Genomic DNA, 16,418 nt, shown 5'->3' on the forward strand with positions numbered 1-16,418 from the left:
GCCTGACTAATATTCAGCTAGGATGGATGTTGCCTGAGGGCCCGACTGTTTCTGTTGGAGGCCACGCCCCCTCAGGGCTCTACTGCTGCTGGAAACCACGCCCACTCAGGGCCCTACTGCTACTGTTGGGATAAAGTAGGCTCCGCCCCCCTAGGTAAACTAGTCCAAGGTAACAGGACAGGTAAGACCTCACAGACAGGAAGTCAGATCAACACTCACCACAGACCAGGCAGCAGAGCACACACACATTTGGGACACTACTGGAGACACGGTCGCAGAGCCACTGGCCGATGCTCCCACACTCTGGAACGGGCATCCTCACAAACAGAGCAGGTAAGACTGCTTTCTCACTACCTAACCACCACGGGTTTAACCGCTCAAGAGAAACGGCAGTTGGTGAACGCCATCATGACAAGCCGTTATTTATTTTCTGCATATCCAGCTGAATGGTAGCTTGTAACCGGTCTGTGGTTCAGTGTGTGGGGGGGGTGTACATGTGAAGAGGAGTCTACAGGTGTATTTTAGGGCGAGGTGAGACTGTGCACCTGTTAGGCCACCTGTTACCTGCGTGTTCTCATAACCTACTGCCTGCATGGTACTGACAGACAGACCCACAAACACACCTGACCCCGACCTCAACAGTCAACACTGGCTTGTTATGTCTGAGACAGGAAGTGGATCACAGCACATGGAACTGATTACAACATGTTGTTGGTTAGATTAACCAGGTGTTTACTAAGAACACCTGGTTAGATACGGAGGAGAGGGTTTGAGTTGGGAAAACATAAGAAAACAGACTTGTTTCTGTGAGGGTCTTTGTGTCTGGTAGATGGAGTGGTGGCTCTGTTCCTGTGAGGGTCTGTGTCTGGTAGACGGAGTGTTGGCTCTGTTCCTGTGAGGGTCTTTGTGTCTGGTAGACGGAGTGTTGGCTCTGTTCCTGTGAGGGTCTTTGTGTCTGGTAGACGGAGTGGTGGCTCTGTTCCTGTGAGGGTCTTTGTGTCTGGTAGACGGAGTGTTGGCTCTGTTCCTGTGAGGGTCTTTGTGTCTGGTAGACGGAGTGTTGGCTCGGTTCCTGTGAGGGTCTTTGTGTCTGGTAGACGGAGTGTTGGCTCTGTTCCTGTGAGGGTCTTTGTGTCTGGTAGACGGAGTGTTGGCTCTGTTTCTGTGAGGGTCTTTGTGTCTGGTAGACGGAGTGTTTGCTCTGTTCCTGTGAGGGTCTTTGTGTCTGGTAGACGGAGTGTTGGCTCTGTTCCTGTGAGGGTCTTTGTGTCTGGTAGACGGAGTGGTGGCTCTGTTCCTGTGAGGGTCTTTGTGTCTGGTAGACGGAGTGGTGGCTCTGTTCCTGTGAGGGTCTTTCTGTCTAGTAGACGGAGTGTTGGCTCTGTTCCTGTGAGGGTCTTTGTGTCTGGTAGACAGAGTGGTGGCTCTGTTCCAGGTAATGATAGCAAGATATTACAACCAACAAGGTTTTGCAACCGATTTCTCTTCTTGAGAAGGGAGTGGCGTTCCATTCTGCACCACACCTGAGCAGGAACCTGAGAGACGACTTCTTGCGACAGCGTGTGACGGAACGGTTCACTCTCTTTAGGCGGAGCCCTGAACCGTGTGTGTGTGTGTGTGTGTGTGTGTGTGTGTGTGTGTGTGTGTGTGTGTGTGTGTGTGTGTGTGTGTGTGTGTGTGTGTGTGTGTGTGTGTGTGTATCCTAACCTGAAGACAGGGCCTTAGGTGACAGCTCTTTCTGAAAGGAAAACATCTGATTTGTTATAACCTCGTTAAACTGACACGGTTCTCATTTGAATACCAGTTCCTATTTAGATGTGTATGAACGCCCGTTTTCTGCTGCATCCTAGTTGTCGTTCGCCGTTGCTGTGTCAGTTTACTACACACACACACACATACACGCATACGCACACAGTTTTTCCCTGTAAGTAAGTCCCTGACTCCTGAGTAACAGTCTCTCCGGGAAGACCATGCTGTCAGAAGGCCAGTCACACTCTCTCTACAAGGTTGATGTGGTGTGATGAGCTCATCAGATAAGGAGATGTGTCTGAGCCTAGCGGACTAGCCCGCTGTAGTAGTGCCGTGCCCGTGTGCCCAGAGCCACGTATCACTGCACCCCGCTGCAGCACAGGTGTAGTCATGGGAAACAGGTGCCTTTCGGTTCCCACGCCTTCAGGCAGGCAGTTTAGTGAGGGAGAGAGAGACAGAGAAGCGTGTCGCTACATGCCCTCCAGGTCTACTAGGCAGGGTGAGGTCTACCTACTGATCTCCTGCTCTGCCTACCTGCCTGGATGATGCCTACTGATCTCCTGGTCTACCTACTGATCTCCTGCTCTGCCTACCTGCCTGGATGATGCCTACTGATCTCCTGGTCTACCTACTGATCTCCTGCTCTGCCTATCTGCCTGGATGATACCTACTGATCTCCTGGTCTACCTACTGATCTCCTGCTCTGCCTACCTGCCTGGATGATGCCTACTGATCTCCTGGTCTACCTACTGATCTCCTGCTCTACCTACCTGCCTGGATGATGCCTACTGATCTCCTGGTCTACCTACTGATCTCCTGCTCTGCCTACCTGATGCCTAGTCTAGCGACTCTCCTGCCTACATGATGCCTAGTCTAGCGACTCTCCTGCCTACATGATGCCTAGTCTAGCGACTCTCCTGCCTACATGATGCCTAGTCTAGCGACTCTCCTGCCTACATGATGCCTAGTCTAGCGACTCTCCTGCCTACATGATGCCTAGTCTAGCGACTCTCCTGCCTACATGATGCCTAGTCTAGCGACTCTCCTGCCTACATGATGCCTAGTCTAGCGACTCTCCTGCCTACATGATGCCTAGTCTAGCGACTCTCCTACTGATGCCTAGTCTAGCGACTCTCCTGACTACATGATGCCTAGTCTAGCGACTCTCCTGACTACATGATGCCTAGTCTAGCGACTCTCCTGCCTACCTAGACAGATACAGGATAGATAGATATACAGGAGAGGGAGAGACACACAACCATCCATACCTACTATAGGACATGAGTCTAGGCGTGTTGGGATCTACCTATGTAGAGACATAACCAGCCACCCATGACAGTGATGGTCTATGTAGAGAGATAACCAGCCACCCATGACAGTGATGGTCTATGTAGAGACATAACCAGCTACCCATGACAGTGATGGTCTATGTAGAGACATAACCAGCCACCCATGACAGTGATGGTCTATGTAGAGACATAACCAGCCACCCATGACAGTGATGGTCTATGAAGACATAACCAGCTACCCATGACAGTGATGGTCTATGTAGAGAGACATAACCAGCCACCCATGACAGTGATGGTCTATGTAGAGAGACATAACCAGCTACCCATGACAGTGATGGTCTATGTAGAGAGACATAACCAGCCACCCATGACAGTGATGGTCTATGTAGAGACATAACCAGCTACCCATGACAGTGATGGTCTATGTAGAGAGACATAACCAGCCACCCATGACAGTGATGGTCTATGTAGAGACATAACCAGCCACCCATGACAGTGATGGTCTATGTAGAGACATAACCAGCCACCCATGACAGTGATGGTCTATGTAGAGACATAACCAGCCACCCATGACAGTGATGGTCTATGTAGAGAGACATAACCAGCCACCCATGACAGTGAGGGTCTATGTAGAGACATAACCAGCCACCCATGACAGTGATGGTCTATGCAAAAATAACATGCAGGTGGTTTACATACTGTGAGAGCTGGATAGTTGTTCCTTGTTCCAAACATAACATACCGAGCAACTGTTGGTGGAATAGGTTATCCTGAGGGCCTCTACTCAAACACACACACACGTCCATGTGGCACCAGTTTAACTCAGTTAACACTCCTCATTTACATACTAGGACGCTTGGCTTGATCCATGTGTGTATGTATACGTGTGGACTGGACTATATGCCCTGAGGGAGCAGTGTCCTTAGGGAGGGGACTTCTTTCTTTGGCCTGAGCAGATAAAGACACAGACAGAGAGGAGAGGTCAGTGTAAACTAGTCTAACTACTCTTCTCCTCTAGCTCAACCAGTTGAACTGGACTAGTAGCCATGTTAATCCTACTCAGTAAACGCAGGGAGAGAATGTGCTGTTAACACAAAACCTACAACAAAAAGGATCATTAACAAAATGGTCCTAAAACACCCATCTACCCTGACATTTCCTTAAAGGTCCTAAAACACTCATCTACCCTGACATTTCCTTAAAGATCATTAATGAAAAGGTCCTAAAACACTCATCTACCCTGACATTTCCTTAAAGATCATTAACGATGTAAAGAAACGAAGTGTTAAAACACATGTCATTGTACATAATGTGAAGAAATGCATATAAAAATGTACGTCAATGTGCAGCGCAACTAATCCATCAATCTGTTACCTCTTCCTCTTGTCTGTGCAGTGAAACTACACACACACACCAGATCCAAAATGCTCAGCGTTCAGGAGCGCAAGCCCAAGAGGCCTCACTACATCCCACGGCCCCCAGGCAAGCCTTACAAATACCAGTGTTTCCAGTGCCCGTTCACCTGCAACGAGAAGTCTCACCTGTTCAACCACATGAAGTACAACCTCTGTAAGAATTCTATATCACTGGTGTCTCAGAAAGGAGGCCACGCAGGGAGGCAGACCAAGAACCCTGGCCCGGCCAACCACAAACTGGCATCTTTAACCCTGAAAGACAAATCAGGGCCACTTCCTGTGGAGCGGCTCATGACCCCTGAGGGTCACAGAGGAGGAGTGGAGAACAGGAGAGAAGAGAAGGAGGAGGAGAGGGAGGAGGAGAAGGAGGAGAGAGAGGATGAGAAGGAGGAGGAGAGAGAGAAGGAGAAGGAGGAGAGAGAGGAGGCGTGTGGGAGTCCAGTCAGGAAAGACATTGAGATCAAATCAGACACAAAGGAAGTCAAAGAGGCCAAGGCTGTGCCACGCCCGTCAGCCTTCTCCCAAGTCACACCCAATCGGGAGAACCCAGAGGTCGCGCTAAAGTCGTCCCACAACCAATCAGGGGAGCAGTCTCTGACTCCGCCCATGCCATCATTCCATAACCCCACCCTCGCCTGGGGCCCAATGGCAGCAGCCTCCATGCCGCTGAAGCCCCTCCCACCTCACATAATACCTGAGTACCCTCCCTACCTGTTTCCTGATTGCCACCCGGCCCTCCACCCCCTCTACCAGCCCTACTTCATCCCAGGGACGCATCACCTTTCTGGGTCAAACTCCCAGACCTACCGGCCTAGCTTCCTGGAGACCCCACAAAGACCTGTGATACCCATGAACCCGGACCACTCCCACCCATCTCTCATCCCTCCATACCCCTACAGATACGGTCTCCCCCTGCCCTATGGCCTGTACCGACCCGCGGACCACCACCACCCACACCCCATCCCTCTCCCAGGCTCCAGGTACTTTCCTCTGGATGTGTACGACCCAAGACCAGGCCCCGGCCTGGGACCTAGGGACTATGACTTTTACCTCCACCCCAGGCTCCATGGTGAACCCCACAGCAGACCCACGGAAGAAGGGACCAGCCAGGTGGAGCAGAGCAGAGACAAGCCCACCAGACTGAGCCCCATGGAGGGGTGTTCTGCCTTGGGCTCCCCTGACAGACCCAGCCCTCCACACCCCTTCACCCAGAGAGACACTACGGAGGGTTCCAGATGTACCGTCCTGGGGGAACTACAGCCTGTCAACCAATCAGGAGGACCAGAACCAGCCTCTCAGCCAATCAGAGTAGAGCAGAGCAAAGAGGACGCACCACAGAGCTTGATGACGCACATGGAAAGAGGGTAAGTGATGATACAACAACATGCACTCTCCTCACACAGCTCTTTACCAGCCAAACAGCTGCAGCTCTAACATGTCTATACAGATGTATCAGTGGATATCTAATCTAACTAGTCTATACAGATGTATCAGTGGATATCTAATCTAACTAGTCTATACAGATGTATCAGTGGATATCTAATCTAACTAGTCTATACAGATGTATCAGTGGATATCTAATCTAACTAGTCTATACAGATGTATCAGTGTCTAATCTAATCTAACTAGTCTATACAGATGTATCAGTGTCTAATCTAATCTAACTAGTCTATACAGATGTATCAGTGTCTAATCTAACTAGTCTATACAGATGTATCAGTGTCTAATCTAACTAGTCTATACAGATGTATCAGTGTCTAATCTAACTAGTCTATACAGATGTATCAGTGTCTAATCTAACTAGTCTATACAGATGTATCAGTGTCTAATCTAACTAGTCTATACAGATGTATCAGTGTCTAATCTAACTAGTCTATACAGATGTATCAGTGTCTAATCTAACTAGTCTATACAGATGTATCAGTGTCTAATCTAACTAGTCTATACAGATGTATCAGTGTCTAATCTAACTAGTCTATACAGATGTATCAGTGTCTAATCTAACTAGTCTATACAGATGTATCAGTGTCTAATCTAACTAGTCTATACAGATGTATCAGTGTCTAATCTAACTAGTCTATACAGATGTATCAGTGTCTAATCTAACTAGTCTATACAGAGGTATCAGTGTCTAATCTAACTAGTCTATACAGAGGTATCAGTGTCTAATCTAACTAGTCTATACAGAGGTATCAGTGTCTAATCTAACTAGTCTATACAGATGTATCAGTGTCTAATCTAACTAGTCTATACAGATGTATCAGTGGATGTCTAATCTAACTAGTCTATACAGATGTATCAGTGGATGTCTAATCTAACTAGTCTATACAGATGTATCAGTGTCTAATCTAACTAGTCTATACAGATGTATCAGTGTCTAATCTAACTAGTCTATACAGATGTATCAGTGTCTAATCTAACTAGTCTATACAGATGTATCAGTGTCTAATCTAACTAGTCTATACAGAGGTATCAGTGTCTAATCTAACTAGTCTATACAGAGGTATCAGTGTCTAATCTAACTAGTCTATACAGATGTATCAGTGTCTAATCTAACTAGTCTATACAGATGTATCAGTGGATGTCTAATCTAACTAGTCTATACAGATGTATCAGTGGATGTCTAATCTAACTAGTCTATACAGATGTATCAGTGGATGTCTAATCTAACTAGTCTATACAGATGTATCAGTGGATGTCTAATCTAACTAGTCTATACAGATGTATCAGTGGATGTCTAATCTAACTAGTCTATACAGATGTATCAGTGTCTAATCTAACTAGTCTATACAGATGTATCAGTGTCTAATCTAACTAGTCTATACAGATGTATCAGTGTCTAATCTAACTAGTCTATACAGAGGTATCAGTGTCTAATCTAACTAGTCTATACAGAGGTATCAGTGTCTAATCTAACTAGTCTATACAGGTATCAGTGTCTAATCTAACTAGTCTATACAGGTATCAGTGTCTAATCTAACTAGTCTATACAGATGTATCAGTGGATATCTAATCTAACTAGTCTATACAGATGTATCAGTGTCTAATCTAATCTAACTAGTCTATACAGATGTATCAGTGTCTAATCTAATCTAACTAGTCTATACAGATGTATCAGTGGATGTCTAATCTAACTAGTCTATACAGATGTATCAGTGGATGTCTAATCTAACTAGTCTATACAGAGGTATCAGTGTCTAATCTAACTAGTCTATACAGATGTATCAGTGTCTAATCTAACTAGTCTATACAGAGGTATCAGTGTCTAATCTAACTAGTCTATACAGATGTATCAGTGTCTAATCTAACTAGTCTATACAGATGTATCAGTGTCTAATCTAACTAGTCTATACAGATGTATCAGTGTCTAATCTAACTAGTCTATACAGATGTATCAGTGTCTAATCTAACTAGTCTATACAGATGTATCAGTGTCTACTCTAACTAGTCTATACAGATGTATCAGTGTCTAATCTAACTAGTCTATACAGATGTATCAGTGTCTAATCTAACTAGTCTATACAGAGGTATCAGTGTCTAATCTAACTAGTCTATACAGATGTATCAGTGTCTAATCTAACTAGTCTATACAGATGTATCAGTGGATATCTAATCTAACTAGTCTATACAGATGTATCAGTGTCTATCTAATCTAACTAGTCTATACAGATGTATCAGTGTCTATCTAATCTAACTAGTCTATACAGATGTATCAGTGTCTAATCTAATCTAACTAGTCTATACAGATGTATCAGTGTCTAACTAGTCTATACAGAGGTATCAGTGTCTAATCTAACTAGTCTATACAGATGTATCAGTGTCTAATCTAACTAGTCTATACAGATGTATCAGTGTCTATCTAATCTAACTAGTCTATACAGATGTATCAGTGTCTATCTAATCTAACTAGTCTATACAGATGTATCAGTGTCTATCTAATCTAACTAGTCTATACAGATGTATCAGTGTCTATCTAATCTAACTAGTCTATACAGATGTATCAGTGTCTAATCTAATCTAACTAGTCTATACAGATGTATCAGTGTCTAATCTAACTAGTCTATACAGAGGTATCAGTGTCTAATCTAACTAGTCTATACAGATGTATCAGTGTCTATCTAATCTAACTAGTCTATACAGATGTATCAGTGGATATCTAATCTAACTAGTCTATACAGATGTATCAGTGTCTATCTAATCTAACTAGTATATACAGATGTATCAGTGTCTAACTAGTCTATACAGATGTATCAGTGTCTAATCTAACTAGTCTATACAGATGTATCAGTGTCTAATCTAACTAGTCTATACAGATGTATCAGTGTCTAATCTAACTAGTCTATACAGATGTATCAGTGTCTAATCTAATCTAACTAGTCTATACAGATGTATCAGTGGATGTCTAATCTAACTAGTCTATACAGATGTATCAGTGGATGTCTAATCTAACTAGTCTATACAGATGTATCAGTGTCTAATCTAACTAGTCTATACAGAGGTATCAGTGGATGTCTAATCTAACTAGTCTATACAGATGTATCAGTGGATGTCTAATCTAACTAGTCTATACAGATGTATCAGTGTCTAATCTAACTAGTCTATACAGAGGTATCAGTGTCTAATCTAACTAGTCTATACAGATGTATCAGTGTCTAATCTAACTAGTCTATACAGAGGTATCAGTGGATATCTAATCTAACTAGTCTATACAGATGTATCAGTGGATGTCTAATCTAACTAGTCTATACAGATGTATCAGTGGATATCTAATCTAACTAGTCTATACAGATGTATCAGTGGATATCTAATCTAACTAGTCTATACAGATGTATCAGTGGATATCTAACTAGTCTATACAGATGTATCAGTGGATATCTAATCTAACTAGTCTATACAGATGTATCAGTGGATATCTAACTAGTCTATACAGATGTATCAGTGGATATCTAATCTAACTAGTCTATACAGATGTATCAGTGGATATCTAACTAGTCTATACAGATGTATCAGTGGATATCTAACTAGTCTATACAGATGTATCAGTGGATATCTAACTAGTCTATACAGAGGTATCAGTGTCTAATCTAACTAGTCTATACAGATGTATCAGTGTCTAATCTAACTAGTCTATACAGAGGTATCAGTGGATATCTAATCTAACTAGTCTATACAGAGGTATCAGTGGATATCTAATCTAACTAGTCTATACAGATGTATCAGTGGATATCTAATCTAACTAGTCTATACAGATGTATCAGTGGATGTCTAATCTAACTAGTCTATACAGATGTATCAGTGGATGTCTAATCTAACTAGTCTATACAGAGGTATCAGTGTCTAATCTAACTAGTCTATACAGATGTATCAGTGGATGTCTAATCTAACTAGTCTATACAGAGGTATCAGTGGATATCTAATCTAACTAGTCTATACAGAGGTATCAGTGGATATCTAATCTAACTAGTCTATACAGAGGTATCAGTGTCTAATCTAACTAGTCTATACAGATGTATCAGTGGATGTCTAATCTAACTAGTCTATACAGATGTATCAGTGTCTAATCTAACTAGTCTATACAGATGTATCAGTGTCTAATCTAACTAGTCTATACAGATGTATCAGTGTCTAATCTAACTAGTCTATACAGAGGTATCAGTGTCTAATCTAACTAGTCTATACAGATGTATCAGTGTCTAATCTAACTAGTCTATACAGATGTATCAGTGTCTAATCTAACTAGTCTATACAGAGGTATCAGTGTCTAATCTAACTAGTCTATACAGATGTATCAGTGTCTAATCTAACTAGTCTATACAGATGTATCAGTGTCTATCTAATCTAACTAGTCTATACAGATGTATCAGTGGATATCTAATCTAACTAGTCTATACAGATGTATCAGTGTCTAATCTAACTAGTCTATACAGATGTATCAGTGTCTAATCTAACTAGTCTATACAGAGGTATCAGTGGATGTCTAATCTAACTAGTCTATACAGATGTATCAGTGTCTAATCTAACTAGTCTATACAGATGTATCAGTGTCTAATCTAACTAGTCTATACAGATGTATCAGTGTCTAATCTAACTAGTCTATACAGAGGTATCAGTGGATGTCTAATCTAACTAGTCTATACAGATGTATCAGTGTCTAATCTAACTAGTCTATACAGATGTATCAGTGTCTAATCTAACTAGTCTATACAGATGTATCAGTGTCTAATCTAACTAGTCTATACAGAGGTATCAGTGGATGTCTAATCTAACTAGTCTATACAGATGTATCAGTGTCTAATCTAACTAGTCTATACAGATGTATCAGTGTCTAATCTAACTAGTCTATACAGAGGTATCAGTGTCTAATCTAACTAGTCTATACAGATGTATCAGTGTCTAATCTAACTAGTCTATACAGAGGTATCAGTGTCTAATCTAACTAGTCTATACAGATGTATCAGTGTCTAATCTAACTAGTCTATACAGAGGTATCAGTGTCTAATCTAACTAGTCTATACAGATGTATCAGTGTCTAATCTAACTAGTCTATACAGATGTATCAGTGGATGTCTAATCTAACTAGTCTATACAGATGTATCAGTGGATGTCTAATCTAGCTAGTCTATACAGAGGTATCAGTGTCTAATCTAACTAGTCTATACAGAGGTATCAGTGGATGTCTAATCTAGCTAGTCTATACAGATGTATCAGTGTCTAATCTAACTAGTCTATACAGAGGTATCAGTGGATATCTAATCTAGCTAGTCTATACAGAGGTATCAGTGTCTAATCTAACTAGTCTATACAGATGTATCAGTGTCTAATCTAACTAGTCTATACAGAGGTATCAGTGTCTAATCTAACTAGTCTATACAGAGGTATCAGTGGATATCTAACTAGTCTATACAGAGGTATCAGTGTCTAATCTAACTAGTCTATACAGAGGTATCAGTGTCTAATCTAACTAGTCTATACAGAGGTATCAGTGTCTAATCTAACTAGTCTATACAGAGGTATCAGTGGATGTCTAATCTAACTAGTCTATACAGAGGTATCAGTGTCTAATCTAACTAGTCTATACAGAGGTATCAGTGGATGTCTAATCTAACTAGTCTATACAGATGTATCAGTGGATATCTAATCTAACTAGTCTATACAGATGTATCAGTGTCTAATCTAACTAGTCTATACAGAGGTATCAGTGTCTAATCTAACTAGTCTATACAGAGGTATCAGTGGATATCTAACTAGTCTATACAGAGGTATCAGTGTCTAATCTAACTAGTCTATACAGAGGTATCAGTGTCTAATCTAACTAGTCTATACAGAGGTATCAGTGTCTAATCTAACTAGTCTATACAGAGGTATCAGTGGATGTCTAATCTAACTAGTCTATACAGAGGTATCAGTGTCTAATCTAACTAGTCTATACAGAGGTATCAGTGGATGTCTAATCTAAACTAGTCTATACAGATGTATCAGTGGATATCTAATCTAACTAGTCTATACAGATGTATCAGTGGATGTCTAATCTAACTAGTCTATACAGATGTATCAGTGTCTAATCTAACTAGTCTATACAGATGTATCAGTGGATGTCTAATCTAACTAGTCTATACAGATGTATCAGTGGATATCTAATCTAACTAGTCTATACAGATGTATCAGTGGATGTCTAATCTAACTAGTCTATACAGATGTATCAGTGGATATCTAATCTAACTAGTCTATACAGATGTATCAGTGTCTAATCTAATCTAACTAGTCTATACAGATGTATCAGTGTCTAATCTAACTAGTCTATACAGATGTATCAGTGTCTAATCTAATCTAACTAGTCTATACAGATGTATCAGTGTCTAATCTAACTAGTCTATACAGATGTATCAGTGTCTAATCTAACTAGTCTATACAGATGTATCAGTGTCTAATCTAATCTAACTAGTCTATACAGATGTATCAGTGTCTAATCTAACTAGTCTATACAGATGTATCAGTGTCTAATCTAACTAGTCTATACAGATGTATCAGTGTCTAATCTAATCTAACTAGTCTATACAGATGTATCAGTGTCTAATCTAACTAGTCTATACAGATGTATCAGTGTCTAATCTAACTAGTCTATACAGATGTATCAGTGGATGTCTAATCTAACTAGTCTATACAGATGTATCAGTGGATATCTAATCTAACTAGTCTATACAGAGGTATCAGTGGATATCTAATCTAACTAGTCTATACAGATGTATCAGTGTCTAATCTAACTAGTCTATACAGATGTATCAGTGTCTAATCTAACTAGTCTTTACAGAGGTATCAGTGGATATCTAACTAGTCTATACAGAGGAATCAGTGTCTAATCTAACTAGTCTATACAGATGTATCAGTGTCTAATCTAACTAGTCTATACAGATGTATCAGTGGATATCTAATCTAACTAGTCTATACAGATGTATCAGTGTCTAATCTAACTAGTCTATACAGAGGTATCAGTATCTAATCTAACTAGTCTATACAGAGGTATCAGTGTCTAATCTAACTAGTCTATACAGAGGTATCAGTGTCTAATCTAACTAGTCTATACAGAGGTATCAGTGTCTAATCTAACTAGTCTATACAGAGGTATCAGTGTCTAATCTAACTAGTCTATACAGATGTATCAGTGTCTAATCTAACTAGTCTATACAGATGTATCAGTGTCTAATCTAACTAGTCTATACAGATGTATCAGTGTCTAATCTAACTAGTCTATACAGATGTATCAGTGGATATCTAATCTAACTAGTCTATACAGATGTATCAGTGGATATCTAATCTAACTAGTCTATACAGAGGTATCAGTGTCTAATCTAACTAGTCTATACAGAGGTATCAGTGTCTAATCTAACTAGTCTATACAGATGTATCAGTGGATATCTAATCTAACTAGTCTATACAGATGTATCAGTGGATATCTAATCTAACTAGTCTATACAGAGGTATCAGTGTCTAATCTAACTAGTCTATACAGAGGTATCAGTGTCTAATCTAACTAGTCTATACAGATGTATCAGTGTCTAATCTAACTAGTCTATACAGATGTATCAGTGTCTAATCTAACTAGTCTATACAGATGTATCAGTGGATATCTAATCTAACTAGTCTATACAGATGTATCAGTGGATATCTAATCTAACTAGTCTATACAGAGGTATCAGTGTCTAATCTAACTAGTCTATACAGAGGTATCAGTGTCTAATCTAACTAGTCTATACAGATGTATCAGTGTCTAATCTAACTAGTCTATACAGATGTATCAGTGGATGTCTAATCTAACTAGTCTATACAGAGGTATCAGTGTCTAATCTAACTAGTCTATACAGATGTATCAGTGGATGTCTAATCTAACTAGTCTATACAGATGTATCAGTGTCTATCTAATCTAACTAGTCTATACAGAGGTATCAGTGTCTAATCTAACTAGTCTATACAGATGTATCAGTGTCTAATCTAACTAGTCTATACAGATGTATCAGTGGATATCTAACTAGTCTATACAGATGTATCAGTGTCTAATCTAACTAGTCTATACAGAGGTATCAGTGGATATCTAATCTAACTAGTCTATACAGAGGTATCAGTGGATATCTAATCTAACTAGTCTATACAGAGGTATCAGTGGATATCTAATCTTATGCATATTATTTGTCTTTCTTCCTCATTCAGGTCGGCAGGCAACAGCGCAGAGCACTCCACCTCTGACGAAAGCAACGACTCCTCATCTGAACGAGATGGTGAAGATGAGGATGATGAAGACACTGAGAAAGATTTGATGCCCCTGAACCTCTCCAAAAAGGACCAGGAGTCCGACCTCTTCACCAGCAGGGGGAGCTGTCCTGAAACAAGGCACCCGGAGGAGGACCTGCCACTGAACCTGAGCCTTAGGGCCACACCAGGCAGTCCAGATCACTGCTCCAAAATGGCCGCCTCAGGGAGGGAGTTTGTTAGGGTACAACCAGGCAACCCAGACCACTGCTCCAAAATGGCCACCTTAATCGCAGTGGATCTCAGTCAACAGGGCTCCAGCCCAGCTCCCACCCAGACAGACAAGGAGCCCAGTGACCAACAGAGACAGACTGCAGCCCTGGCTCTCTGCCAGCTGGCTAGCTCCTCCTCTTCCTCCAGCTGCAGCCTCAGCTCTATGGCAGCAGACAGCCCGTCAGTACGCCCAACAGACTGCCCCTGTCTCCCAACAACCACAGCCCTCGCCAGAGAGGTGAAACACACAACCACAGCCCTCCCCAGAGAGGTGAAACACACAACCACAGCCCTCGCCAGAGAGGTGAAACACACAACCACAGCCCTCCCCAGAGAGGCGAAACACACAACCACAGCCCTCCCCAGAGAGGTCAAACAGGAACACACAGCCACAGACCTCTCCAGGGAGGTCAAACAGGAACACACAGCCAAGGGCCAGACCGACCAGTCTAGTACCCCAGTTAGGGGGGTGAAGAGAGCTGCCAGGGGAGAGAGCCAGCTCCCAGCCAGGAAAAACACCAGGCTTACAGCCCCTCACAAACAGACTAAGAGGGTGGTGAAGGAGACAGGAGGAGGGAGAGCACTGAGGAGGAGACCTCTCTGCTGCTGAACACCAAGTGACAGTTGAACCAATACCCATCCAACAGACAACAGGAAGTCCACAGTGGCTCAAAACCCTCACGGCCTCTAGTCTAGGACCAGGATGTAAAGGAGTAAAGTGGCGCTGTACAGTTGAACCTCCACGGACACGCCCCTGTCTGTCTATAGGACGATGAAATGTTTACCAAGCACTAAAAGCAAGACTGGTGTTTTAAAAACGACATGTGATGGTGTCTCCGGGAGGCTACAGGGAAAACCCTCCTCACCTGCACTGACTTGACCCAAATAGCCTTTCATATAAAATGTTAACCCTTCACATCTGATCACAGAACGCTGTATAGAACAAGGGTGGAACTATTTAAGTGACTATAATATGTTGTATACTACAAGGTGCATGGTGGTGAGATAAGCTGTACATATTTAATATGGTTCTAAAAATCAATACCAAAATAAAATCTGTCCATGTTTATCCCAAGGGGTTGTTGTTCTGTATGGCTGTTGGGACTGAGGGTTTATGGGAAGGGAAGGGGGGTTGATGTTCTGTATGGCTGTTGGGACTGAGGGTTTATGGGAAGGGAAGGGGGGTTGTTGTTCTGTATGGCTGTTGGGACTGAGGGTTTATGGGAAGGGGGGTTGTTGTTCTGTATGGCTGTTGGGACTGAGGGTTTATGGGAAGGGGGGTTGTTGTTCTGCATGGCTGTTGGGACTGAGGGTTTATGGGAAGGGGGGTTGTTGTTCTGTATGGCTGTTGTGACTGAGGGTTTATGGGAAGGGAAGGGGGGTTGTTGTTCTGTATGGCTGTTGTGACTGTTGGTTTATGGGAAGGGGGGTTGTTGTTCTGTATGGCTGTTGTGACTGAGGGTTTATGGGAAGGGGGCTTGATGTTCTGTATGGCTGTTGGGACTGTGAGGGTTTATGGGAAGGGAAGGGGGGTTGTTGTTCTGTATGGCTGTTGTGACTGAGGGTTTATGGGAAGGGAAGGGGGGGTTGTTGTTCTGCATGGCTGTTGTGACTGTGAGGGTTTATGGGAAGGGGGGGTTGTTGTTCTGCATGGCTGTTGTGACTGTGAGGGTTTATGGGAAGGGAAGGGGGGGGGTTGTTGTTCTGTATGGCTGTTGGGACTGAGGGTTTATGGGAAGGGAAGGGGGGTTGTTGTTCTGTATGGCTGTTGTGACTGTGAGGGTTTATGGGAAGGGGGGGTTGTTGTTCTGTATGGCTGTTGGGACTGAGGGTTTATGGGAAGGGGGGGTTGTTGTTCTGTATGGCTGTTGTGACTGTGAGGGTTTATGGGAAGGGGGGTTGTTGTTCTGTATGGCTGTTGCTTTGCAGGTACGGAGGACATGTTGTGTCG

General features: G+C 42.4%; 2 protein-coding genes across 2 annotated transcripts in view; one reads left to right on the forward strand and one right to left on the reverse strand.

Annotated features, from left to right (window-relative positions):
- tbcd (tubulin folding cofactor D) overlaps positions 1 to 16,418 on the reverse strand; it is a 117,871-nt gene that overhangs the window by 75,349 nt on the left and 26,104 nt on the right.
- Positions 196 to 15,542, forward strand: LOC116359931 (zinc finger protein 750). The gene is made up of 3 exons (XM_031814017.1): positions 196 to 333; positions 4,434 to 5,817; positions 14,156 to 15,542. The coding sequence occupies exons 1-3, from the start codon at positions 291 to 293 to the stop codon at positions 15,075 to 15,077; spliced, it is 2,349 nt and encodes a 782-aa protein (XP_031669877.1). The 5' UTR covers positions 196 to 290; the 3' UTR covers positions 15,078 to 15,542.

The sequence above is a fragment of the Oncorhynchus kisutch genome, unplaced genomic scaffold (assembly GCF_002021735.2).
Source record: "Oncorhynchus kisutch isolate 150728-3 unplaced genomic scaffold, Okis_V2 Okis06b-Okis10b_hom, whole genome shotgun sequence".
Taxonomy (NCBI): Eukaryota; Metazoa; Chordata; class Actinopteri; order Salmoniformes; family Salmonidae; genus Oncorhynchus; species Oncorhynchus kisutch.